Source organism: Pleurodeles waltl, chromosome 4_2 (assembly GCF_031143425.1).
Source record: "Pleurodeles waltl isolate 20211129_DDA chromosome 4_2, aPleWal1.hap1.20221129, whole genome shotgun sequence".
NCBI lineage: Eukaryota > Metazoa > Chordata > Amphibia > Caudata > Salamandridae > Pleurodeles > Pleurodeles waltl.
In genome coordinates, this window is record NC_090443.1 from 1,020,636,403 (window position 1) to 1,020,662,611 (window position 26,209).

The window sequence follows — 26,209 nt, forward strand, 5'->3', positions numbered from 1 at the left end:
ACTGCATCCAGGCTCATCCTTAACCTCCGAAGCAGAACGCACATCAAAACATGTCTCAGGAAGATCTCCTGGCTCACCCCCCACCACGCCCCTTTATGCCCATCACTCCTGTGGGTGTTTCACAAACAGGAGTGTATAACTTTACCTCTGTTTCTATTCCATGTGAGTTTCAAGGTTCGTTTGGTTGTGTGTTTTACAAATCATGTACTTCCAGACTGTTATGAAATCCGACTACAATGTATAGGGCTATCATTTTGCATGTTTTATGTGTTTTGCTGATATATTGGTAATACCTCTAATACTGCTTGTAATGCATATTGTTAAAACTCAATAAAGGTGGTATAAAAAAACAACTAACAAATACAGTGGTACAGTGGTGGCGTGTTTTATTGCTGTGTTGCTGTTATGTTGTTCATTGGTGTATTGGTGTGTTTTGTTGGAATTTTCTTGCTTTGTATTACAGCTGTGCTATTGTAATGTTCAGTTGTTGTTTTACCTCCACTGCAGCCTCTATACTTAACATGGACACAGTCGTATTACACAATACTGTGGGTACAAACCCATTTTCGTGATACAGTAATTGGAAAGCTATGCAATTATCCCCTGGGTCATAAAATTGGAGAAACGGTGGCACATGGACTAGGTGTACAGCTTCTACCAGCATGAGCCACTTTAGAAAAAGCTTGTAGATCTGCTGACCCTAGGGCCAGAGCACCCCCTGTATCTTTAAGCCTCCTTCCTTGGTGGAGTCCAGTACGAGCATCACCTCCTGAGATTTGGGTCATTTGAATCCTTTCTGGTATTATACTCACCTTACCAATTCCCACTGGAAATAACTGCAATGTCCACATACTGAAAGAGAAAACATTACTGATTTAGACCAATATTTTATCAATGGAAAAGTAAACATACTAATACAACAATAGATACCACAGACAATGCAGTTACATTTGCAGCTCAACAGAACTGTGTTGCCAAAAAAGGAGATTGTGTATAACTCCCTTAAGACTGCCACCATCCCATGAAAAAGGAGAGAGAGCAAGGTTAATTTTTCAGTACAGGTTATCTGAGTATCACTCGCCATAGTCATCGTTCCTTGTAACAATAAAGAATTTCAAAACAAATGGAGGATCCCCATAAGATTAGCATCTCCATTACCAATCCATTCCTCTTCCTTGCCGCAGCCCTTACATCATGAGAGTGAGTCATGTCCAGAAAAAGACAACTGTGCTGGCCCTCTAAAGTTACCAAACCTTTTAAGTCCCTCATATTACCATTAAGGTGGGTGGAGCTGGTTTGAAGTTGGATCTGAGTGGCTGGCAAAGTGTGGAAACCGTTTCCCTAGAATTCCAGGAAAATTGCAAAATTGTGAGCATGGTGACCAAATTATACATTGATTGTGCTTGTGTGGTGCTTCTGCAGGAACTTTGGGCCCAGAAACTGGGGGAAAAGTCTATATTCTTGAGAAGATATGATGACATCGCCAGTTATTCCTGGGACTAGCCTTAATGAGTGACAGTGCCTGCATCTGCCTGATTGGTCAGGGAGTGTCTGAGTGTTCTGAAGTTTTCCAGAGCAGAAACGATTTTGATAGGGGAATTTTGCAGGTGAGTTGCCAGAATTGAAGTATTGACGGACCTCAGCTCTGCACCCATAACATAGTGGACTGTAGCAAGAAGATCTCATATGGGTGCGTCGAAGCTTTGCTAGGTGATTCTTTGATGAAGGGATGGACCCCAGGAGGCCAAAGGACTTCAGCCCAAGAGACCCAAGTGCTGAATGGTTTAGCACCAGGATAGGTCTCAGACAACAGTGGTTAGATAACCCAAGGTGACCTGTGTCCAAAGACCACCTTCACAAGCCGCAGAGAAAAAAAAGGAGTTAGAGTGGGGCCCCAAGCCCAAAGAATTATAGGTAGCAATATGTATGTGACACTGTTGTACGTTGCCACTTGTTAGGGATACCAGCCTCAGTGGATTAGACAGAGTAAGTTGGAGCAGTGCTCCATTGGTCAGGATGTGGGCATCGAAGTCGTGCCAGTCAACTAAGTCCCTGCCATATGCATACCTGCCAGAGGCTCAAGCTATGCCAGACATTTATTTTTGGTGGATCCTCATGAGACACAGGAGGATCAGTCCCTCATACTAGCTAACATTTGTCTGCTACAACCTCATTGCTTATTGTCATCATGGATAGTAGGACACACCTGGCCAACAACATCAACATCCTCTCCTATTCCGATGACACTCAATTTCAATCTTGGACAAGACCCACAACACAAGGAACAATATCACCACCTGCATGGCGGAAGTCGCTCACTGGATGAAATTCAAATGACTCAACCTCAACAGCGACAAGACAGAAGTATTAACATGTGACGCCACCTTGTGGCTGGCTGGCTTGTATCTTCCTCCACAACCCGCACCAGGAAACTCGGGATCATCATGGACAGCAGACTGGACATGAGCACTCAAGTTAATACCGTCACAGCATCCTGCTTCCGCACCCTGAAGATGCTGAGGAAAATCTTTAAATGACTCCCTAACAACTCCCAAAAAACCATCACACACCCTCTATGCCAGAATAAGTGAGGGAAATCACCAGACGATTTTAAAACATACAGAACACTGCATCCTAACTCACCCTTAACTATGAAGCAGAACGCACATTACAACACATCTCAGGGAGATCTGCTGGCTCCCGAAACAGAAACGCACTCAATTCTTACTCCTCACTCACACCTTCAAGGCACTACACAACATAGACCCTGCCTACCTGAACAGTCACATCTTCTTCCACCATCCCAATAAATTTGCTGGACACCTACCTGCACACATCCTGCACATGCACAAAAACAAATCCATCCTACATCGCTCCTAAAGTGTGAAATAACCTCTCACTTCACATTAGAGCCTCTTTCTCTCTTCTGGAGTTCCGTAAGAAGCTGAAAACCTGGCTTTTCCCTAGGCGGGTCTCTGCACACAGACCAGCTCTACACCACGATACCACCTCAGGTAATAGTGTGGTCTACAACTATGGGTAACAAGGTTACTGAATGGCTATTGGGGCGGGGGCAGAGATTCCTCAAACACAAAGTGAGGAACAAAGACATCAAAGTACCTTAGAAACAAGTAGTGACAGAGGGCTACAAGTGTTCGAGTGAGGATTGAATGTGTTCTCACCCAAAGTGCCTGGCATCTAATGTGATCAGACTATCCAGATAACCATGGTTCCGTGGGTATTTTGGGTTTGATTTCCCTGTAACTAAAAGTATAAATTTCAAGTCTCCTCCTTATCCACTTGTATGTGAATAAAGACTAGTGTTTGGCTACAGACATTTCAGTATGAATATTTTCTTGGAGTATGGCACATGTGGGGATTCTGGTTCCAAACAATTCTACAACATACTGTGTAAAGGCTGAGAGTCACCAAACAGAATTACTAGTGATGCAGCATCAGTAACTCTAGGTAAGACAGATAGACAGAAAAAATACAGAGGCCTCAAAGTAAAGAGCAAAACTATTAGAAATTGAAAGGATGTGGAGGGAGGAAAATAGTTTGTTTTGTGGAAGAGGGTTGGGACGGGGGAGGGGGTGCTGCTAGGGAGCATCTCACATAGGTCCCCTGATGAGAGAAGTGTGGTTGAGTGCAAAAACAAGAAAGGTGGGAGAATTAAATGTATTCTTCAAGACAGGTCAGGCAATAAACATTCTGCATCCCCAATTTAAACAGGTATGGAGAGTGTGCAAATTTGGAAGATATGTGCATGTGCACAGCAATCATTTTCAAGAATAAACCTCTTTCGAATGTCTAAATGGGTAGAAGTTACGATCAATTTAGTGCAGGCAAGCTACAAATTTCAAGTAAGTGATTATTACTTGGTGTTCATTACGGCTCCGAGAACAAAGTGGGGAGAACTGCAAGGTTGGTCTTTCTAGAGCACCAGTTTGAGTCACATAAACTAAAATGTTGAAAGCGCTTGCAAAGCTGGAGGTAGGGGAGACTGGCAAATGTTCTGCCTCCCACTAAAGTGAACATACAGGATGTGTTCTTTTAGACAATCAGAATATATGTGTAAACATTAGAGGAAGTGAACCTTTGACAAGAACCAGGTCATCATACATGTGTGCTCTCACTGTGGGATGTACATGTACAGCATACTGTATCTAGTATAGTTTTGGAACTGGCCCTCTCTGCAGGGTCACCCCACACCTTTTGGTTTTACTCTCCATTTCCTTTGCTGAATTTGTTTATGTTGGCCTTAGAACTTATTGCACTTTACCACTGTTAACCAGTGCAAACATGCTTGTTCTCAATTCCCTAAACATGGTTTTACTGGCTTATACCCGATTTTCTCATTTAATGTTCTCGTGAGTTCTTTGTAGCCTGACATACTACATACCCAGGGCCTATAAATTAAATGCTACCAGTGGGCGTGTAGCACTTTTTGTGCCACCAGCTCAAGTAGCACCTTAAAATGTCCCAGGCCTGCTATTGCAGCCTGAATGCAGTTTTAAGCTGGTAAAACAATTTCAATCAATCAATCAATGAATTTATAAAGCGCGCTATGTACCCGTTAGGGTTTCGAGGCGCTGGGGGGGGGGGTGCTGCCATCGTTCGAAGAGCCATGTCTTGAGGAGTCTCCTGAAGGTGAGGAGGTCCGGGGTCTGGCGTAGTGAGGTGGGGAGAGAGTTTCAGGTCTTGGCGGCGAGGAAGGAGAAGGATCTGCCGCCAGAGGTCTTGCGCTGGATTCGGGGGACGATGGCGAGGGCAAGGTTGGCAGAGCGTAGTTGACGTGAGGGAACGTAGAAGTTGAGTCTGGTGTTCAGGTAGGTGGGTCCGGTGTTGTGTAGTGCCTTGTGTGCGTGGGTGAGGAGTTTGAAGGTGATCCTCTTATCCACGGGGAGCCAGTGGAGGTCCTTCAGGTGGGGGGAGATGTGACATCGGCGGGGTATGTCGAGGATCAGGCGGGCGGATGCGTTCTGGATGTGTTGGAGTCGTTTGAAGTCTTTAGTTGGGATGCCTGTGTAGAGTGCGTTGCCGTAGTCGAGTCTGCTACTGACAAGGGCTTGGGTCACCGTCTTTTGGCAACATAACCCCCTGGCAACATAACCCCCTTGATAAACGTACAATTCTCCTTTTATTGCATATACATTTACCCCTACGGTAGAGAGACCCTGGGTAGCCCGCAGGACAGGTTGCATTGCAATTGAAAGGTTGGACATGTACTTCTAAGCTTCACTTATCCTGGTGAAAAACTCCTAAATTGGGTTTTCACTACTTCAAGGCCTACCTGCCCCATAGGACAACATTGGGTTGCCTTATTATATCTAATAAGAGCTAATCTTTGATTGGGACCTGGCAGCCAGTTCATGTTTGGTATCTATGAATTGAACCCTGGTCCCGGGCCAGATCTCGCATCAGGGTCTGCCGCTCTAACCATTGTGCCACACTTTTCCACGGCTTTGACCCAAGGTTCCCCGACAATGATGCGCCCTCCTTGGACACCGCCTGCAGCCTTGCCCTGCTACACTTTACCTTCTCAGAGAATTTATCTCTAAAGTTCTTTTTAGTCCTAAGGTAAACGCTGACATGGCCCAATCCATGTTTTGAATCCGACCTGCGCCCCATCCCAGTCGGCCATATTTTTTTACTTTGAACCAGTCTTGCGCAACTGGATGTCCGTGGTTGGCACTTTGATGTTCTAGTCACAAGTTTTTACAAAAAATCAAATAATGTATTAAAATGTACTCTATTTATCTAAAATGATGTTGAATTTTCTTTGTGTTGTGTTTTCTTTATTACTGTTTGTGTGTGGCATAAATACTTTACACATTGTTTTTAAGTTAAGCATGACTTCTTTTTGCGCCAAGCAACCCGGGGTTAAGCAAAGGTTAATTTAGTAACTTTTTCTGGTTCACTCTCCAAGGGATTGTGGCTGTTGCTTGACCTGGGTTCACACCCCACTCAACCAACAACCGACTGATGAGGAAGGCTGTTACTGCTACGTGTTTTTGCCCTTCACAAGGAACACTGCCTTCATGCCTTGATTGATATCAACAGTCCTTGCTGTCAACAAGGTATGCAGTGTGTCTTTTTTCCCTAAGAAACGCTAGACTGCAAGTTGGTGTGCTTTCTATGTTCTCTCTAAGTGTAGCACATCACAAAATAAAATGATGGATGCCTTATTGACACTTTTCAAACACTTACCCCCAGTCACATATCTGGGTTTAATCCATTGTTATTTTGCTTGCATATCACCCCAGTTTGGACCCAGCCATATACGCATCAGACTTGACCCTGCTACCCATGGGACCAGCGCAGCCCGAACTGCGAAGCTAGTTCCTGCCTGGACTGTAAACAGGCATCCTGGGACCGGTTTTGGGGAATCACCACTCATCAGCTGGGCTAGCTTGAATACAGTGGTGCAGCAAGCAAGGGACCCAGGTCTGGCCTCTTAGGGCGTATATAGCAACACTACAAAATCGCTCCGTACCTCTTACACATTTGTGGTATACTTAGTACGCTGTACAATTAGAAAATGTTTGATTGGAAGGATTTTGTTTCTGCAGGGTGGCCTATGAGGTTTTGGTGTTGTGCATGACTAACCAGAGTGACACACTTATCCTGTTTTGGCTTGGCATGTTTAAAGTGTGGTGTCAGGAAAGGAGTGAGAAATCCAGTGTTGGTATGTTACATTAGTTCAGCTGCTGTTGACGTAAATCTCTGAAGGTCTGATTCATCTGACTACATTTTAGATAGGGCCCCATTGCCATTTTAGACATAGGATGTTGTCACTTTACATCATGGAGGTCATCATTTTCGACCATGGAGGTCACCATCTTTCCCAATATGTGCAGAATCTTTGTCCTGTCTTGAAACGGATGTCACCTGACCATATCTTTCTAAGAACTGTGAAAGTGTCAGGTCGTCTGACTGATGAGGAAGGCTGTTACTGCAGCACATGTTTGCCCTTTGCACGGAACACTGCCTTCATGCTTCAACTGATAATGACATCCCTTGCTGTCAACAAGGTGCGTCTTTACTCCCTAAGAAACTCCAGACTGCAAGTTGCTCTGCTTTCAATGTCCTTTCTATGCGTAGCACATTGAAGCAGGTTTTAAGGTGTTAGGTTTTAGATGACATTCTATACATGTTAGAAGGTTCATTTTATTCTTGTTGCTTACAACTTGCCTTCTTGCTATTTTAATGATATTCTGTGTAGCTGTTTTAGACTGTGAAAAGGGTATTCCTGTCATAATAAATGCTTTTGTTTTAAAGTGTCTATTCTGCTTAGTGCAGGGCGTGTAATATTGTGAACAGCAAAACTGGTTTGATTCTGTTACCGCAGTGTCCCTGACCCCCTCATAGGGATTGTTAGTGACCCAAAAGCAATAGCTGTACTTCAACATTGTATTGGATAGGGTTCTGCAGAGCTACAATAACCTGTCTTTCACATTCAGTGCTGGTGCATTGATCTCAGTTCACTTTTATGACCCGTGGGTTGGAAAGCAAACCTTGTAGAACTACGCCAAAGTCAAAGTTTAGGCAACACTGAGCTACTTTGCAGGTTTCCATGTGTTTTTTTTTTGTTGTGTGCTAGTACTTAACCTCCTACTATGTGCAGTTACAGGCAGCCACTCATAAATCTTTCTTCCTGGACCCAGAGTTTAAAAATAGGATAGAAGTGGGATAAACATCCAACTCCACTGCCATGGTGCCCTACCTAAACTAATAAGAGTGCCTCCGCATCCTGACTCACTTGCAGATACTGAGCTCATTGAAAGACCTTTAACAGCCACAGACTCCTCTGTAAACCCAGCCTAAGCCCAGTACAGCTTCTCAGGGATCTTGCTTCTCCCAACTTCAGGCCAATCATCAGCCATCCCATGAATCCATCTGCTTGAGCTGGCAGCATCCTGACTCCCTTGGAAAAGTATGATCATCAGTTTGCTGAAAAAGCAAAACTGAATTCACTACTTTTATATAAATATAGGCCTGTTATTAATGTACCTGTTCTGTCTAAAATCCTGGAAAAGATCGGAGGTTCACAGCTCAAAGAAAAGCTAGTACCAAAGTTTCTTTGTGATGTATTTATGTGTTCGCCCCTGCCAAAGGACTGAAATGATGACGTGCAAGATATACTGACAAAGAGGTGAGAGCTGAGTTCTTTTCATGGTGGATCTTTACGGGACATGTAACATGATGGACTCTCTTGCACTGCTCAGTACACTTTTCCTAGTGGCCAAAGCAGAGGAAAGTGCAGCAGTTGGTTCAGGCCCTTCCTGTCACAGGGCTCTGAAAAAGACTCTCTGGGACGTTGCATGTCACAAGGAATGATACCAATTTGTGGGGCCCTCAGGTTCACCAATGTGACCTCTGCAATTTGTTATAATATTGGTTACCTTATTAAACATCTAATCCAGCACATATGATACACAAATACACATTAATTCTCTCAGGGGATGACAGTTACAACCAACACTTTGCAAGCTATGGGCTTTGATGCAAGATAATTACCTTCAGTTAAATGGCATTATGACAGAAATGTGACATAATTACATTGGGGAAAAAGTAGAGGTAGACTATCTTCAATTTGTCGTCAGGAGGACAAACGTGTTCATTCATCTTCCATGGCAATCGTTAACTTGATAAATGACCATTTTAAACCCATGTGCATAGTAAATACACATTTGATCCATACAAGAGGAGATTGAAACTGTCAGTATTAAGCCCCCTAGAAGCACGACTCATGACAGCACAATTAAATCAAGTTTTGTGCATGCCTAGGTCCAGCTTTCCTCTAACCTGGACCTGGTCCTCTGACCGGTCAAGGCCCTCTCCCATCCTGCATCATTGTATTGAGGCACCAGCCTTGCTCCATCCCCTCTTTCTGTTCCTCTGTTCTCTGTTTTCATCCCTGTGACCTGTCAACTTTCTGCCTCTTGCTTTTGTGCTTTTTTGTGTTATCTTGTGCTTTTTTGTGTTATTCTTTGCTCTTCTGTGCTCCGTTGTGCTATTAATTGTTTTTCTGTGCTCATTTGTTCTATTCTTTGTATTTTTGACATTCTGTGCTGTTCTTTGCTATTTTCATCTCTTTTGTACAATTCACTGCTCTTTTGTGTTTTCTCACTTTTAGCCTTCTGCCCCCTCTGCTGTGCTCCACCAACCCCCAAGACTCTTCCCACCTCGTGCCTCCCTCTGCTCCTTACCGCCGCTCCTGCTGTGTTCTTCTTTCTAAATTTACTCCTCAAGTCTAACTTTACACCTGAAGTCTAAGGGCCCGATTCACAAAGGTAAAGTTAGGCCAAAAGTCTAGCTTTAGACCTGAAGTGTACGTTTAGACCTAATGTCTAACTTTAGACCTGAAGTCTAACTTTACACCTGAAGCCTAAGTTTAGACCTGAAGACCAAGTTTAGACCTAAAGGCTGATATTTGAGTGATTCATAAAATAAATGAGTTGACAATAAAGCATTCTAAGAACTCTGCAAAAGGTCGTCTAAGCAGTGTAAGACAGTGAATCTCTTAGCCAGACTGCCACTACCTCTCCCCAAGCATGAAAAATGACTCAGAATATTCTTCAGGGAAGAAAATAACACAATTGCCTAGAAACAGCATCACATTAATCATTATTTGACACCATCTTTTGTATTGGGAAGGTCTGGTTCAGACATTCTTCAGAAAACTCCCTAGCCACCCTAAAACCAGAATACAAAAACATGCCATATTAAATAATTATGCAATACAATTTAGGGTGTGCATAATTCACATGCCTACTCAAAATGTGGGTAACATTATGCAGACTTACACAAAAAGCAAATCCAACATTTGTTTATACAACTATAATTTTGGAAATACTCGTAATTTAATTGCAGGATACGTGATGGCTGCCTAGTAGGAAAGTTATACTCAATACAGTCGGCCTGACTTAATTATAGTGACGAGCCAAAGACAAATGCTATGGACCTGATTGGTTCATTGGGAAGAGTTATTTCAGATGTCACAGGTCTCATATAAAAAGTTCTGACAAAGGCAGTAGACCTGATTTATTTGATAAATGATCTGATATATCTTTGAACTCCAATAGACCTTTACGGATGGATTGTTCTTGCAGCCTGTTAAAGCCTGTAGATTGTTACTTGAAATCTCACAGATTGCAGAATTTAGGTATTGACTGCCGCTTAGGAGTTCAAGATTTGAACTGCAATAATAATTGCTAGAATATCTTCAAAAGGCCTGGAAGGTTTAATTGTCTGCCAGGCTCTTGTAAAAAATAATATTTAAAAAATAAGTACAAATATATGTACAAATATGCATCCGTATAAATACAGAAAGGGACATTTGGCCAGCTCTCTTCTGCCACTGGTATGTACGGCTGTCCTTCCTTCAATCCATGACAGCTCAAAGCATGGGCAGTTGTCAGCCCACTTCAGTCATTGGCTCTCTTGCCCTATAAGTGGCATTTGTCTGATCACATGTGCACATCCATCTCAAAATGTGTGTGCTTCAATGAAATAAGCTGGAACATGCTACTGCCCAAAAGACAGTGGTAACTGGTTACTTGCTTGACGCTCACTTCATGTGTAGTGAACTGAAACCTACAAAGCTACTGTCTCTAAATTAGCTGACTATCATAAAATGATATTATCCATACTGTATCATTGTTTTTATTTTTCTAGGATGGCCAACACATTTCTAACATGGAGTAAGCTGGAACTATATACAATACCAGTCTGACCGCCACATTACGACCATGGCAGTCAGACTGCCAGGATACCACAACTTCCGCTGGAATCGATGATCCGTACGGGCTGACAGTGGTGGAGGTCGGAATCAGCCAGGGCGGAGCTGCATGCAGGGCCGCCCTACTGATTACGACCTGGTTCTCCACCAGCCTTTTCATGGTGGTTTCATCAACATGAAAAGGCTGGCGGGGAACACGTGTAGGGGGCCACAGGGCTGCCCCTGCACTGCCCATGCATTTTGCATGGACAGTGCAGGGGTCCCCCTGCCCAGCACTCTCGCAATTCTGACTGTCTGCCATGCAGTCAGCATTGCAAGGGTGCTGGTGCCCCCTGCGGGGGCAGCCTTGCCATCGGCTCGATTACAAGCCTGCAACAATGCTGCCACCACCTTCCCACTAGGCTGACAGGTGGAAACAAAAGAGGCCTGCCATTGGAAGAGGTACCTCCTCTCCCTGGCAGAAAGCCACACAGGGTGTGAAGCCAAAAGGCGAGCTTCAAGGGGAAAGCCATCTTTGAAAAGCAAATGGTGAGCAGACGGGCTACTCTTTTGTTCAGGTAGACGGGCTTGCAGTGGGGACAGCGAGGGGAATACAGTTGCCAAACAGTTTTCATGTTGGTGTGCAACTCTCTGGTACCTACACTTCTATGGTGGGCTACCAAGCTCCAAACACAGAGGGGTTCAGCCATCTTGTGGGCAGGAGAGTGGGATAGTTAGTTGCCACACATTGCAGGAAATCTGCATCAGGCGGGAGGGAACCTAGTAGCCCATTGGCTAGTTTCCATTACATTCCCCAAGGGAATTTCTGGTATAAATGTGGCACCACTAGCACCTGCACTTCAGATCACTTCTCTCTTCTGGAGCGAGGACCAAAGAAGTTCCGTACTGAGGTTCCCTGGACCTGGCACGAGAGGCTACACCAAAGACTAGAGTGCACCTGCTGATTCTTGGGCTAGCATAGAGAGGACTGTGCCTGTGGTGCCTGGCTTGTGTAAAACGTGCTCCCAAGCCCCAGGCAGAAGAGATGAACTCCAAGAGTCAGGTGGCTGAATTTCTGTTACACAAAAGCTGAAGATGCCTGTTCTGGCAAGTCAGTAGCCACAATCACTTAACTGCCACTGACTGCCAACATGCACCCTGAGAAACTGAGTCCTGCTGCTCAAAAGTTGCACCATAGTCTGCTAGACCTGGGAGAAGTTGTCAGAGTGCAGTGTGGTTGCCCAAGGCAGATACTAGCCTTTACAAAAGGGAACCGCTGGTTTCACTGTGAACGGAGGCCAGAGGCCTGGATCACACAGGTTACGATTGTTTTCTATTTGCAAAGGTATTTTACTAGTAGTATCTTTATGACTGCTGAGTTTCTGCCTATACCCCTCACTCCAGCCCTTCTGCTGAAACTGTTCCTGCTGCTGCCCTGTTATCTGTTGAAGGACCAAGTGCTCTGTGTCCAGCCCTTTTGCCTGCTTAACAACTTTTGCATGAGGCATCACTGACAGTCTCTCATTACCATTATCTCCACCCAAGGTAAGCTGCCCCTTCCTCCTGGAGACCGGATTCCCATGTGGGTCTGGCCTGTTATCATCGTAGATTTGAGCATCTGGCTGATGATGGGGCACTTTCATGCTGCACAATGGGGACATATCTCAGACTGAACTGTACGGAACCTACTCTTCCACAGAGCTGTTGCATGGCTTACAAGGTCAACACGCACATGTTGCTTCACCTTCTCCTGGATATGCACATAGATGCCTGTTGTTGTCAGAGATAGAATTCCTTTGATTAAAGTACTGATGACTGAGGCTTGCCTTCATCTCTTCCACTTTGGGCGCAGACCGCCAGAGTGTGGCAGCACCTCCACTGTTCCTTTCCCGGCCTTGAAAAATATAAGAGTCCTTTGATCTGCAATATGGCAGATGTGGCTCAACTTACAATGACTGAGTGATGATTTATTTGCAGGCAGAAAGAGCAAATGCTTCTAAGGTTATTGCTACACATAGCAAATATGATTTGCCAATGTAGAACCTTCCTTTTAAGCTACCTTCCACTGACTTTCACCTTCCTCACCTTATCTCAAGTACCACCCACAAGGAGGTCATGCATACTTCATTTCTGGATGTCCTTAGATTTGAGTAGAACTTGGTATCCAAGGTACATTGCTCCAGCTATCAGACACTTTGATGATAAAGAAAAAGGGATAGGAGGGCTGTTTCAACTACCTCTAGGTTCTAATTCCATTTATGGAGTGACTGTTTCTTTAGAGCAGATGAGAAGAAATTCAGAATATTTCGAAAAATATCAAACTCGACTGCAAACTGATCTTAATGGTAAATGCTTTACATTATCTATTAGCTGCAACAGAGGGGATCTAAGAAATTGTAGGAACTGAATGTTGCACTCATCTTCCAAAACTTTTATTAGCATACACAAGCAAATCAGTAACATTAAGGAGAGTGTAAAGAAATGACACAAGATTCAGTGCGGCACTGACCTAAATCCCAACGGCATTTGGCCATGGTTGGGGGAGGCTGTTGTCCCTTGGGATATTAAAATATTTGAATCCATCATTGGTATTGTTCTACTTGTGGTTGTCACATATATTGCTATTAGACTAATATTGTGCAACATTCAATGCTCTTGCAAAAGTAAAGGTGCTGACAATTACTTTACAGTTGCTACTTCTAAAGATGGTGAGTAAAGTGATAATGATGAGATTAATAATCACACAAGGAACTGAAGAGTTTGCTGTGGACTGCGTCCTGACTGCTGCAAAGCTATTGCAACAGCAGGAGGCATGAGCTTTCGGGCAATCAGAATATATTTTTGAGCTCTCTGGAGAGTTCACATCGCTAAGAGGAGCAATGCACAAAGTCAAAATAGAGTCACAGCTCACCTAATTACCTGAACTGGCAGCTTGTTTGACTTGGAGCAGGGTCGGAAGGTTCTGATAGGTTTGCCTTTGGTACACCACCAGCGTGTCCGCATTTAAATGAGGATCTGAGAACATGACCTAGAGTACTCACTAAGCTTCCCTGTAGGCTGGTATACTTCCAGTATCACCAAGGGTAGAAAAACAGGAAAGACTACTACTTTGAAGGAAGGCTTCGGAATAAGACCTTGATCAGCCAACTCAGCAACTAAAGTAAAGCGGCAGTGTCTAATATCAACAGCGCCCCAATAAAAGTAAAGGTAAAATCAAATGCAGATGTCTCAATCACATAAATCAATTAGAACCAAACAGCAATAAATGTGCAGCATCAACATTTAAATGGCTGGGACGCTGACCAACCCTTCCTGCAGCCTGGTATACTCCCAATATGGCACAGGGTAAAAAGAGAGAAAAGACTACTGCTTTGGAGGAAGGCTCTGGAATACGACCCCAACAGTTAACTTGTGTCAGGGATCTTGTATGAGCATGTGCTACCTAACATTGGTCTCAGAAGTCCCTCTTTGATAAGGATAAGGCTTCACGTGTTATTACGATGGACAAGAGTTGACTAGAAAATAGCCCAGACCAGTGGTTTTCAATGTCCAGGTGTGCCAGATCCATGCCTGATTATCAGGGTACCAGCTGGCTATGTAATTGAGTTTGCATCAGATTACAAGCATGTAACGTTTTTCTTAGAGGTATATGGTCAAAGTCTGACATGGTTGTGGCCCTCTTCAGTCTGCATTAGACAACTTAGGCTTACCCCAAAAATCTGAGGTACAAGCCTATTAATCTAAAAAAAACAGGTCTGATACATTTCTGAAATCACATATTATTTAAGTGTGATTCTTGGAAAACAATTATCTATCAATACTCTTAATAAATATTAGATGCCTGTTAAAAGAAATATTATTTATCTCATGCCCATAAGGGCATCCAGCTTTCAAGACAAAAAGGTGTATCTTTTAATTGAGCAGGCTCTGTCTCCAAAAGCATAGAAGTTTCTACAGGGCAATGACATTCTCTGTCTTCTGAAATCAACCATTATTCATCCAAGAATTTGATCTGCAGCCATGAGGGGATCTGTGCTGATTTTTTTTAAATTATCTGGGGACACTAAGGGGCATATTTATCAGAAAATCCTGCAGGGCAGCACAGCAAGCCAACACGCTGTCCTGCGTGATAGGGAGAGGGCAGGAATGCCCCATCTTTAACATTATACAGCGCATACCTGTCTTCCATGTGCTGGCGCTCAATGTGCTACCTAGTGCCAACGCAGGCACCTTGCACCATGGTGATGCAGTTTGACGAATTCCCAGGTCTACCAGTAATGGTCAAATCTGGGAATGAGCCAATATCCATGGCTGGATGCGTGGGAACGGATGGCTCCCTGTCGCAAAGTAACACAGTGCAGCAAGTTGCACTGCATTGCGTTACTCTAGATTTATCACGCCACTCAGGACCACGCAAGGTGGCCTACGGTGGCTAGATAAATCTAACTTAAGCGTTGCGTCACTCTTGCACGTTGTTGATAAATTTGGCCTTTTGTTTTTCTAGTGGATACAGTTAGCTCAACAGGGGAAAAATAAATACAGGATAGATACATATATTGTAAAGAAACATTTTTATTTTATTCCTTCATATAATTAGGCCCAACATTGTGTGTTACACTTACCACATTCTCTTCCACTGGGGCAGTGGTCAACATCGTCTTTGTGTCTGAAAGAGATACACAAGATCTGTATGCATCAGGCATGTTTAGAGCAACCCATCGCTATTCTCCAGGCATTAAAAGCATCACTTTTATTTCCATTTTTGGGACCAATTAAATGTATTATTACATTAATGAGTAGAACAAGAAATATTTTACAATTTCAATATCCAGCCATGTGCTATTTCATAGCAAGGTTAAAAAGTGACAATTGACAACTTACTCTGGACTTGTTTTATGACAGGAATCTCAGCAGATTATGAATCACAAAACAGTGCCTCATGTTCCCCGCTGCAAACTCATTAAAGTTATCCTGTATTTACAAACGAAATCGTCAAATATTTGATATTTTGCACTAATATATGAGTTCATTTCCTACACAGCTGAGAAAAACAGTCATACTGTTATAATTTCCACATGATCTTCACTTATCTGATGGCTTCCTGTTGTGTCACAATGCCAAATCTTTTTTAAAAAGTGTCTTAGAAATATGACTCATTGAGCAAAGAATTTTGGGGCATGTTTACAAGAAAGTTGGCACAATAGGGTCAAAATGTTTGATGCTGTTGTGGTGTTTTGCTACACTAGCACCAAAAAGTCTTACGATAGCGCAGCAAAGAACAGGGTGGACCATTTAATTTAATGACTGTGTCCTTTTAATGCCTGCTCTGAGCAAGCGTTAAAAATGATGGAAAAAATGGTGCAGTGAAACGTTGTAAATATCTCTGAGCCGTTTTTCCGGCCTCCCTGCACCGGAACGCCTCCTTTGCATATATTATGCCTGACGCACGCATTATGTGGCGCAAGGGATTGCAAAGTAGCAATGCAAGCATTGTGCTACTTTGTAAATATAGCCAGCAGAAAAGCCACCTTAGCGTAAAAAAATGATGCTATGGCGATGCTGAGGTGGTGCAAGGGGCTTGTAAATATGCCCCTTTGGGTAAAGTAAAAGCAATCAGGTGGGATCCAGTGATCCTCCAATTTAGCAACTACATTTAAATATTTATTAGAAAGTTCTTTAGTTCAGCCAACTTGGATTAAAGTTACGCTTCTCTGGTCTCTGATCTTTAAGCAGATATGTGTCCCATGCCGTACCCTCACTTTCAGGGCATCATTTCACTACACATCACTCCACCTGTTCATATCACAGTAGTATAAGTATATATAGCCGGGTGGAGTCAGGGCATACAGTAGACAATGAGAGGCTATGAGAGCCAGCAGCCGGTACCTCTGCATGACCTTTGGTATCACTACCACTCATCTTTCTGGGTTTGATATCAGAAGACAACTCAGCACGAGTGCCATTCATGGTCAGTTGTTTCTACCCCCTGACTGTTTCATGCCCCGACTGCAATAAATAATGAGTTGGTAGTGTGTTAATGGTGGGACAAGGAGAGTAAGTCAAGTAAGGTCACTGGAGGTCAAAATGCGCATGTTAATTCTGCTACCACAGGCATGTTGTTCAAATAACATTAAGGAATTGCTAAGAAAGACCCAAAAATGAGTTATTCATAGAACACAAGCTTTACAAAATTAGCAAATATCCTGACAATAACACGTAAATTATAACTCAATTACTTCTTACATAATTTCCAGAAGAACATCAAAAAGGATTTATATAGGAAGCTGGCTCTGTATACACTATTTCAAAATGAGATGCAGTGTGCACAGAGTCGAGGGGTTCCCCAGAGGCTTAACAGAGGCTAAAGTAGACAATACTAAAGCTCTCTTTTGTGGTAGTGTGGTCGAGCAGTTAGGCTTATAGGAGGGTAGTGCAAAGCATTTGTTGTACACACACAGACAAAAGAAGAAGCACACACTCAAGAACTTAACTCCAGACCAACGGTTTTTATATAGCAAAAAATATATTTTCTTAAATTATTTTTAGAACCACAAGATTCAGTTTGCATGTAAGGACATAAAGTGAAAGGTACTTTGCATATATATGCTCAGGACTTTGAATAGAGTCAACAATGTATACAGTTTTTCTTAAAATGTCAAAAAGCTATTTCACAAGCGGACACTGCATTTTTCAACAGTTTCTGGGGGGGAAGAAAACACAATACTGTTTTGCAGGTAAGTATGCACCTTACAGTCCCTGTCTCTGGGTTTTAGGTAGTACACCATTGGGGTATCCAGGTAACCCCAAACAACCACCACCAGCAACACGGGGCCGGTCGAGTACAGAGGTCAAATAGGAGCCAAATTAACATGGGCTCCTATGGAGACAGGGGCAATCGGAACTTGGTGTGCTGGCAAATAGGTACCAGCGGTGTCAGAGGGCAGACCTGGGGGGGCCCCAAGTAGGTACCAAATACGCACACTCAGCAACACGGGGGTGGCTGGATGCAGGGTGCAAACAGGACATCGGGTTTCCAATGCTAGTCTACGAGGAGACCCCGGGGGTCACCTGCTCCCCACTGACCACATGTGAGCTAAATTTCATCCATTCTTGGCACACAATGCTATAAAACCTGGTCTGCATGTGGTGGACTTGGCCCTCTCTGCAGGGTCATCCCCCAAATGTTTTGCCTCCGTCCCTCCTGTTTTCTGAACCTGTTTTGTTGGCTTTAATGATTGGCTTACACCAATTATTGTAAGTCCCTAGTATGGTGATACTACATGTCTTCAGGGTTTATAAATTAAATGCCACTAGTGGGCCTGCAGCACTTATTGTGCCACCCACTTAAGTAGCCCTTACAACATCTCAGGCCTGCCACTGAAATGCCTGAGTGTGCCTAAACCTCCCTTTTTAATACATAGTGTACCTCTAAGTTGGGTCCTAACCAGCCTTAGGGCAGGGTGCTGTGTACTGAAAAAGATGGACATGTACTTTTAAGTTTTACATGTACTGGGTAGTGAAAAACTCATGATTTATTTTGTATTACTTCAAGGCCTACCTTTCCCTTAGGATAACACTGGGTTACCTTATTGCATTTGATAAGTTATAACATTGTTTGGGAGCAGACACAAATGTCATGTTCGGTCTCTAGTCAATTGTAATTTAAAATCCTCTTTAATGGTAAAGTCAGATTTTAATTCCCAATCCTGAAAATGTCACTTTTAGAAAGTTGGCATTTTACTATCCTAACCACTTGGTGCCTGTATCCTGCGTCACATGTCTAGGTGTATATTGCAGTTGACCTTTGTGTATTCCTCCCAGACAGTATCATGAATGGGGACTGGAAGTTGGCAAGATAGGCCATCTAGTTAGGATGGGAGGGGACAAATCCATGCACAGCCCCACTTACACTTCAAAAGAGTAGCCTCAGCCTTCACTAATTATTTCACACTAGTCTCTGTGCCCTCAGTCATCCTGGGACCATGGCAAGAAGGAAGGAAATTCCAGAACCATGAGTGGGGGTTAAACTCCAGAACTTTCTTCTACTTCAAAGTTGGCACCAGGTTTGAAAATAAGACCCCAAGACCCACTCTGCAGTGCACTTCTGGACCTGCCAATGACTCTCAAAGGACTCTCATGCTGCCTGAGGTCTGCTCTGTACTTCGGAGGACTGTCAAACTGCTCCAAGTGGACTGCCCACTTCCTGAAGCCCGCCCTGTGCCCTAAGAGGACTGATCTGCTACTTGAAACCTGCTTTCCTGCTTGAAATTAGGACTACCAGACAGACTCCAAGGGCTAGTTGGCTGTCCCCCTTTTCAGAGCCACAGACACAGCAAAGGCTCCAACTATCTTGAACCTGTACCTGGGCCCAGTTTGAGTTAGTCCTGACCCTCCAAGTGGTGCCCAACGACTCCTAGACCCTTGGAAGTGGTTATGAATGTGTCCAAACAGCCAAAAAGCAAAAATTAGGACTTTTTTAATTTGAAAGTGCTCTGAGAACCGACAAGAGAAAGAGACCTACCTGCTCTCTGATCCACCCAAGATGCATCACTGGTCAGCCTGACTTCACGGTAGCTACTGCTATGTTCTTCTCCACAGTAGCAAATCCTGTTCAGCGGCTCCATGCAGAAGGGGTATCCAACCTTGTGGAGCTCTCGTGGGCTACAGACTGAGCCCTTGTCCCTATGGTGATTTTCGGCTTCCCAAAAAAAGACTAAGGGCCTCATTATGACTTCGGCAGAGGGAAGATTGCTGCCAATGTGGCATCCTCCCCGCCAGGCCCGTTATGAGTTTCTCGCTAGGTCAGAAAGTGGAACCTCATAAGAGAGCCGGTGGCAATGCTGTAATGCGTGGGTGCACCAGCACCCATCGCAATGTTCACTGTCTGCAGAGCAGATAGTTAACATTTCCACGGTGCTGGCCGGGGGGGGCCTGCACTGCCCATGCCAAGTACATGGGCAGCGCAGGGGCCCTCCTGGGGCCCCCTGCACCCCGTCTCCGCCAGCCTTTTCCACCTTGAAATTGATGGCGGAGAAGTGGGTCATAATCCCTAAGGCTGCACTACTGTGGCAGATTAGGACCACCACGACAGCCATACCACCGGAATGACTAATTCTGGCGGTGCTGGTGGTCCGACTGGTGTGCGAACCACTACATTGGCAGCGGTCTGACTGCCACCACGAGTCTGGCAGTCAGTAGCCTGCTAGACTCATAATGATACCTAAAGTGCCTGATTTAGCTATTAGCAAACGAGTTACTCCGTCCCAATGATGACGGATATCCCATCCGCCAAAATCTAAATCACATTATATCCTATGTGTTAGAAATGGGGTCTTTGGTTGGCAGTCAGATTACCCCCTGTCCAAGCAAGGACCCTCACTCTAGTCAGGGTAAGTCACACACAATCCAAATTATCCTGTGCCCACCCTCTGGTAGCTTGTCACTGAGCAGTCAGGCTTAACTTAGAAGGCAATGTGTAAAGTATTTGTGCAATAAATCATACCATAACACAATATAGCACCACAAAAATACACCACACAGTGTTTAGAAAAATATATAATATTTATCTGGATATTTGCAGGTCAAAACGATAAAAGATGCAATAAGAAATTGTAAAGCTATCACTGGAAAGTGATATAAAGTGCCTTAAGTCTTTAAAAAGCAAACAAAGTCTCTTTCAAGCACAAAGTACCTGGTTGGAGTGAATAATCATCGCAAAGGGCCGCAGAGGAGGAGATGCGTGGAAAAATGGTGTGTACGTCGGTTTTGCCCCTTCACACACGGACTTGCGTCATTATTTTTCACGCAGGGAAGACATTTCCGGCGCGCAGACGGGTCTCCTCTTTGGGCCGTGGGGTTTTCAGACGCCCGGGGTCTGTGCGTGGAATAATGGGCTTGTTGACCAGCTGTGCTTTGTTCCGGTGGGCAATGTGTGGAATTTCCTCCCTTACGGCAGGCGCTGCGTCGATTTCCCCTCTGGAAGTCGTGCGGCGTTGTTCAGGCGGGCCGTGCGTCGAAGTTCCGGTCGCACCGCGGGCGTCACGTCGATCTTTTCCTCGCGAGGTCGAGCGGCGTCTTTCTGGTTTGGCGTGCAGTGAATTTTTCACTGCAGAACAAGCTGTGCGTCAAATTTTTCGCCGCACAAGGAGTCCAGTTGCAAGAGAGAAGTCTTTTTGGTCCTGAGACTTCAGGGAACAGGAGGCAAGTTCTATCCAAGCCTTTGGAGAGCACTTCTGCAGCAAAGCAAGAGAGCAGCAAGACAGCAGGGCAACAGCAAGGCAGCAGTCCTTTGTAGAAAGCAGTTAGATGAGTCCTTTAGGCAGCCAGGCAGTTCTTGTCAGGGTGCAGGTTCTGGTTCAGGTTTCTTCTCCAGGAAGTGTCTCTAAAGTCTGTGGTTTTGGGTGCCCTTTTTATACCCAATTTCTCCTTTGAAGTAAGCCTACTTCAAAGTAAAGTCTCTTTGGAATGTGAAATCCTGCCTTGCCCATGCCAGGCCCCAGACACTCACCAGTGGGTTGGAGACTGCATTGTGTGAGGGCAGGCACAGCCCTTTCAGGTGTGAGTGACCACTCCTCCCCTCCCTCCTAGCACAGATGGCTCATCAGGATATGCAGGCTACACCCCAGCTCCCTTTGTGTCACTGTCTAGTGTGCGGTGCAACCAGCCCAACTGTCAAACTGTCCCAGACAGGTAATCCACAAACAGGAAGAGTCACAGAAATGGTATAGGCAAGAAAATGCTAACTTTCTAAAAGTGGCATTTTCAAACACACACTCTTAAAATCAACTTTACTAAAAGTTGTATTTTTAAATTGTGAGCTCAGAGACCCCAAACTCCACATGTCCATCGGCTCCCAAAGGGAATCTACACTTTAATCAGATTTAAAGGTAGCCCCCATGTTAACCTATGAGAGGGACAGGCCTTGCAACAGTGAAAAACAAATTTAGCAATATTTCACTGTCAGGACATATAAAACACATTACTATATGTCCTACCTTAACCATACACTACACCCTGCCCTTGGGGCTCCCTGGGGCCTGCCTTAGGGGTGTCTGACATGTAAGAAAAGGGAAGGTTTAGGCCTGGCAAGTGGGTACACTTGCCAAGTCGAATTTACAGTTAAAACTGCACACACAGACACTGCAGTGGCAGGTCTGAGACATGATTACAGAGCTACTTATGTGGGTGGCACAACCAGTGCTGCAGGCCCATTAGTAGCATTTGATTTACAGACCCTGGGCACCTCTAATGCACTGTACTAGGGATTTACTAATAAATCAAATATGCCAATCATGGATAAGCCATTTACATACAATTTTACACAGAGAGCATATGCACTTTAGCACTGGTTAGCAGTGGTAAAGGGCTCAGAGTTCAAAAGCCAACGGCAACAGGTCAGAATAAATAGGAGGCAGGAGGCAAAAAGACTGGGGATGACCCTGCATAAGCAAAAAAGTGCAACACTATGGGATTTAGATTTTGGTGGAAGGCATATCCATCACTGCTGTGACTGAGTAACTCGTCCGGCAATCTAAATCAGCTGCTAAGTCTTAATGAAGAAATCTTCACCGCAACCTCGTCCAGCGGTTCCCTGACAACGCCTTCTCCTCCGGCACCCTCTAACTTTACCTTTGCAGACATTTGTTTAATCAAAAATGTCCCAAAGTAACAAAATACTGGGTCCAATTCACTCTGTGTAGCCGAACTGCATTGCATGAAGTCATTGAAACCCTAAGTAGGTATCCCATAGACAACGCTCCTGGGTGTGATCTTTTTAAAGATGACATTAGTTTTTGCGCACCCCTGCTGACTAATGTTCTAAATGCAGTAAGTGAGAGTGGGCCACCTAATTCCTAGTCAAATTCAGTAATTGTGCCTTTTTAAAAGAAGAAGATCAGACGTGATACAAAGTGTTATTGCCTTATTTCTTTGATATGTTCAGATAATATGCAGAGTAATTTTAGATTGTCTCATGGTTTGGTCCCACAATGATAATGTTTGTTTCAAATCTTCAGTATAGGTTTCAGACAGGGTTGGACACCACTGAACAATGTTTAAAGTTACCTTTAATAATTAACAAGTACATCTTAGCTAAATCAGGTAACATCTATTTATGACTATAAAATCTGCCTCTGATCATGTAAACTGCATCAAGTTTGGGCTATAATGGAGGACATAAGGGTGGCGGCAAATATTGTCAATGTTTTAAGGCAACTGCACTGTAAAGTCACAACTATTGTTAGATATGGACCCTCGGATGAAATCACTTGCTCATTTACCCTCCTCCATGGAGTCTGACAAGGTTTTGTTGTGGCGCCTTTACTTTTTAATTTATCATTAAATAGCCTAGAACAACATCTTGTTAATTTTAAGGAAGTTGTTCTATATGCTGGTATACATCCAGTTCCTGTTGTATTACATGCAGATGACACCGTTCTTGTCGTCAGAATGAAAATGGGGCTCCAGAAACTCTTGACAATTTTTTCAGATTTATCATATGTAACTTACTGTTAATCATTCCCATATTATGGTTTTAGGACCAAGAGGTAAGAGAAACAAATCTTTCTTTGTTAACAACACTAGAATTATGCCAGTTCCGACTTTTCCCTATTTAGGGGTGCTGTTTAATGTCAATTGGTCCTGGAATCCTATAGGTGCTGTGACAGAGGCTAAATTTGCATGGAATGTGGAGACAAGTTTACAAAGAATTTAGGCTCTAAACCTCTTAGGAAACATGTGGGAGTTTATAAACCTTAATGCATAGCAATTGCATTTATAAACCTAAATGCATAGCAATTGCATCTTATGGCTCCAGGATTGGTAGGGTCAAAGTTTATCCTTCCACCAAGAGGGCTGAAAACAGGTGCTTAAAGAGGCTGTTAGCAGTCCCCCTTAGCACATCCACCTGCATTTGCCATTCTGAACTTGGTCTTGATTATGTTTTTTACATTATCAGACTCCGGACAATCTTCTTGTAGCTGGCTATCTGGACTAAGCCGCAAACTGAATTCAATCATAAGGTGATCATGGATTGTATGAAGCTAGAGTATGCCTTTAGAATACCATGGTTAATGTGTATCAAGCATACCAGTAAGTACCAGAATTCTGTACCAGCCCTGACTCACTTTTTATCAGTCGATAAGCACATTTTAAATGATGGCTTTTGGAAATAGACAAGAAATAATAGATATGGTGTGGAATCCATTGAACATTCTCTCTCTTTGTACAGTTCAGAAGCCTGAGGACTAGGCATGGAACAGTACCTTGTATGGATAAATAACAACTACACAATTTGCGCTGTTGGTTAGATTGAGGTTAAGCACATTACACTATTTAGTTGCCTTTTCCTGAACCAGTTACGTATGCATCGTGTATGGTCTAACCGCACAATGCACCATGCACTTTATAATGTTTTGCACATTTTATCAGGAGATGAGGAATAGAACATTATTACCACTATTTATGGAAACTAAAATGAGACTTTATCTCAAAGTCTATTCTACTTACAGGTACTGTCTTCCATGAGAACTTGCCTAAGGGTAGTGAATGTTATCCAATGTGTAATTAAATGTAGGAAACAGCTTATCTGAAATGGATGATTTTACATGTACTTGTACTTGTTTACATGTACATCTTATCTGAAATAGATGTTTGTACATGTACTTGTTTACATGTACAGCTTATCTGAAAAACGTTTTTTATTTGTCTTTTATGGCCTTTTGCGTGGGGAAAATGTGGTTGAGTGACGGAATTAGTCTATAATGGACTAAGGTCCTGATTTAGATTTCAGGACCCGGGTTGCTCCGTCACAATGGTGACAAATATCCCATCTGCTGAAAAATATAAATCATATTCGTCATCATTGTGATGGAGTAATTTGTCCGCCAAAATCGAATTCAGGCCCTAAATATGTACTTACCTTTCAATGAGTTACATGATGTCCTTAGTGGCCCATAACATGTCTGTTAACATTGCAGACCCATACTCAAAGTTTTTGTTGACAGGTTTAATGATGAGTGAGTTCACTGTTGGTGCATTACAATCATCATCCTATTGTTTTGTGGAAATTGCTATACGCACATGTTTTAAATTTTGAAATGCTTATTCGTATTTAATGACTTGCCCTTATTGTTGTTTTATATTGATGTTTTATGTGCTTTTATGGTTCAATTGAGCTGAATCAAGTAAAGAATGATGATTGTATGATGCCTTTAGTTTCACTCTCTTATAAAACTTTTTATTACATGATCAGTCTTTTTTATGTATTTATGTTCATGGGAAAAAGTCATGTTGTGATTGTGTTAACAGTTTGTGACCCCTTTCTCATTGTTTATCTTGTGCATTTTCTATATACAGTTTGTATACAAGTCCATTAATTTTCATGTTTTTATACTACACGTTTAATGAATAATAAAAATGTGTATACTCTTTTTGAAACTCCAACTTTATTTACCCTTTTCTTAACACAGATTCATTTTCAAATGAGGTTAAGTGTTAGTTATTATGTTGTATGACTTTGAATTGCCTCTGCTAGGAGCACACCTCTGTTGTGCACAACCTGGAGTGTATGCTACAGAGTTGTGCTGTGTGTCTATACAATAAGAATGTAATAATCAGCAGATTAGTAACTGTCATCAATATTCAGAGTGCTCCTGCTCTGGTCGATGAGGTGTAATTGTATGATTCTACAAAACCACTAATTATTATTTGTCTGTAAGAGTACAAGTGCTACAGTGTTGGCAGAGAACACTTCATTACTCCAAAGGCTCTATTACGGAAACAAATCTCATCTATGTGCAGACTGATCTGGTTATAATGAAAGAGAACTCTTTTAGAGCCGGTAAGGTTTGTTGTACCTCTGGGTTCTGCTGGGAAGAAGCTCATGATCCTGTAGTGTATTGGTGAATGAAGGAATTGTTAGAGAGGCATTATGGGTTAACCAATAATTGAGGTTTTTGAAACACACAAATGGTGCATCTTTTGTGCACAGAAAGATGTAGATGACTCCAGAACTGCCTGTATCTGTTCTTTTTTCTCATTGAGGTGCAGCCCTTTTGGGACAGAACAAAACTAAGGAAGCGTGATTTAGTTGGATGAAATGTGTATACTTACAACTTACAAAAAATATGGCTGTATTCACAATCTGCGTTTTGTAGTACTTTTAGAAGTACCAAAGGAGTACTGCTAAAGTAGTACATCATACTATTCACAAACATATGAGTTTGAATCTCCACCTCAACTTCTCCTACCTTTTCTATGGGATTTTCAGACATATCTCAGTTCACATCTTAGTAGTGAATGTGGGCAGGATGGGGGAAGTAGCTGAGAAATGGGGCGTACGTACTACAAAATAGGTGAGGTTTAGGGAGAAGCAAGGAGGTAAGAAGGGGTTTAGGAAGGGGAATGCACCCATCCCCAAAAGAGTAAAATCTTTGCTATTCAGAAACTGCACTTCTAAAGTAACTACTGCCAAAAAGGGACACAAAA

The 26,209-nt window shown here is 43.2% G+C and overlaps 1 protein-coding gene across 5 annotated transcripts in view; it reads right to left on the minus strand.

The window, feature by feature from the left end:
* Positions 1 to 26,209, minus strand: part of LOC138293607 (tenascin-like) — a 581,232-nt gene that overhangs the window by 92,958 nt on the left and 462,065 nt on the right. For all 5 annotated transcript variants that reach the window (XM_069232880.1, XM_069232877.1, XM_069232879.1 and 2 more), the window contains 2 exons: positions 15,346 to 15,389; positions 813 to 852 (listed from right to left, as the gene is read on the minus strand). In XM_069232880.1, the coding sequence (XP_069088981.1) occupies positions 814 to 852; positions 15,346 to 15,389 (83 nt within the window). In that variant the 3' untranslated portion in view covers position 813. The remainder of the gene's footprint in view (positions 1 to 812; positions 853 to 15,345; positions 15,390 to 26,209) is intronic.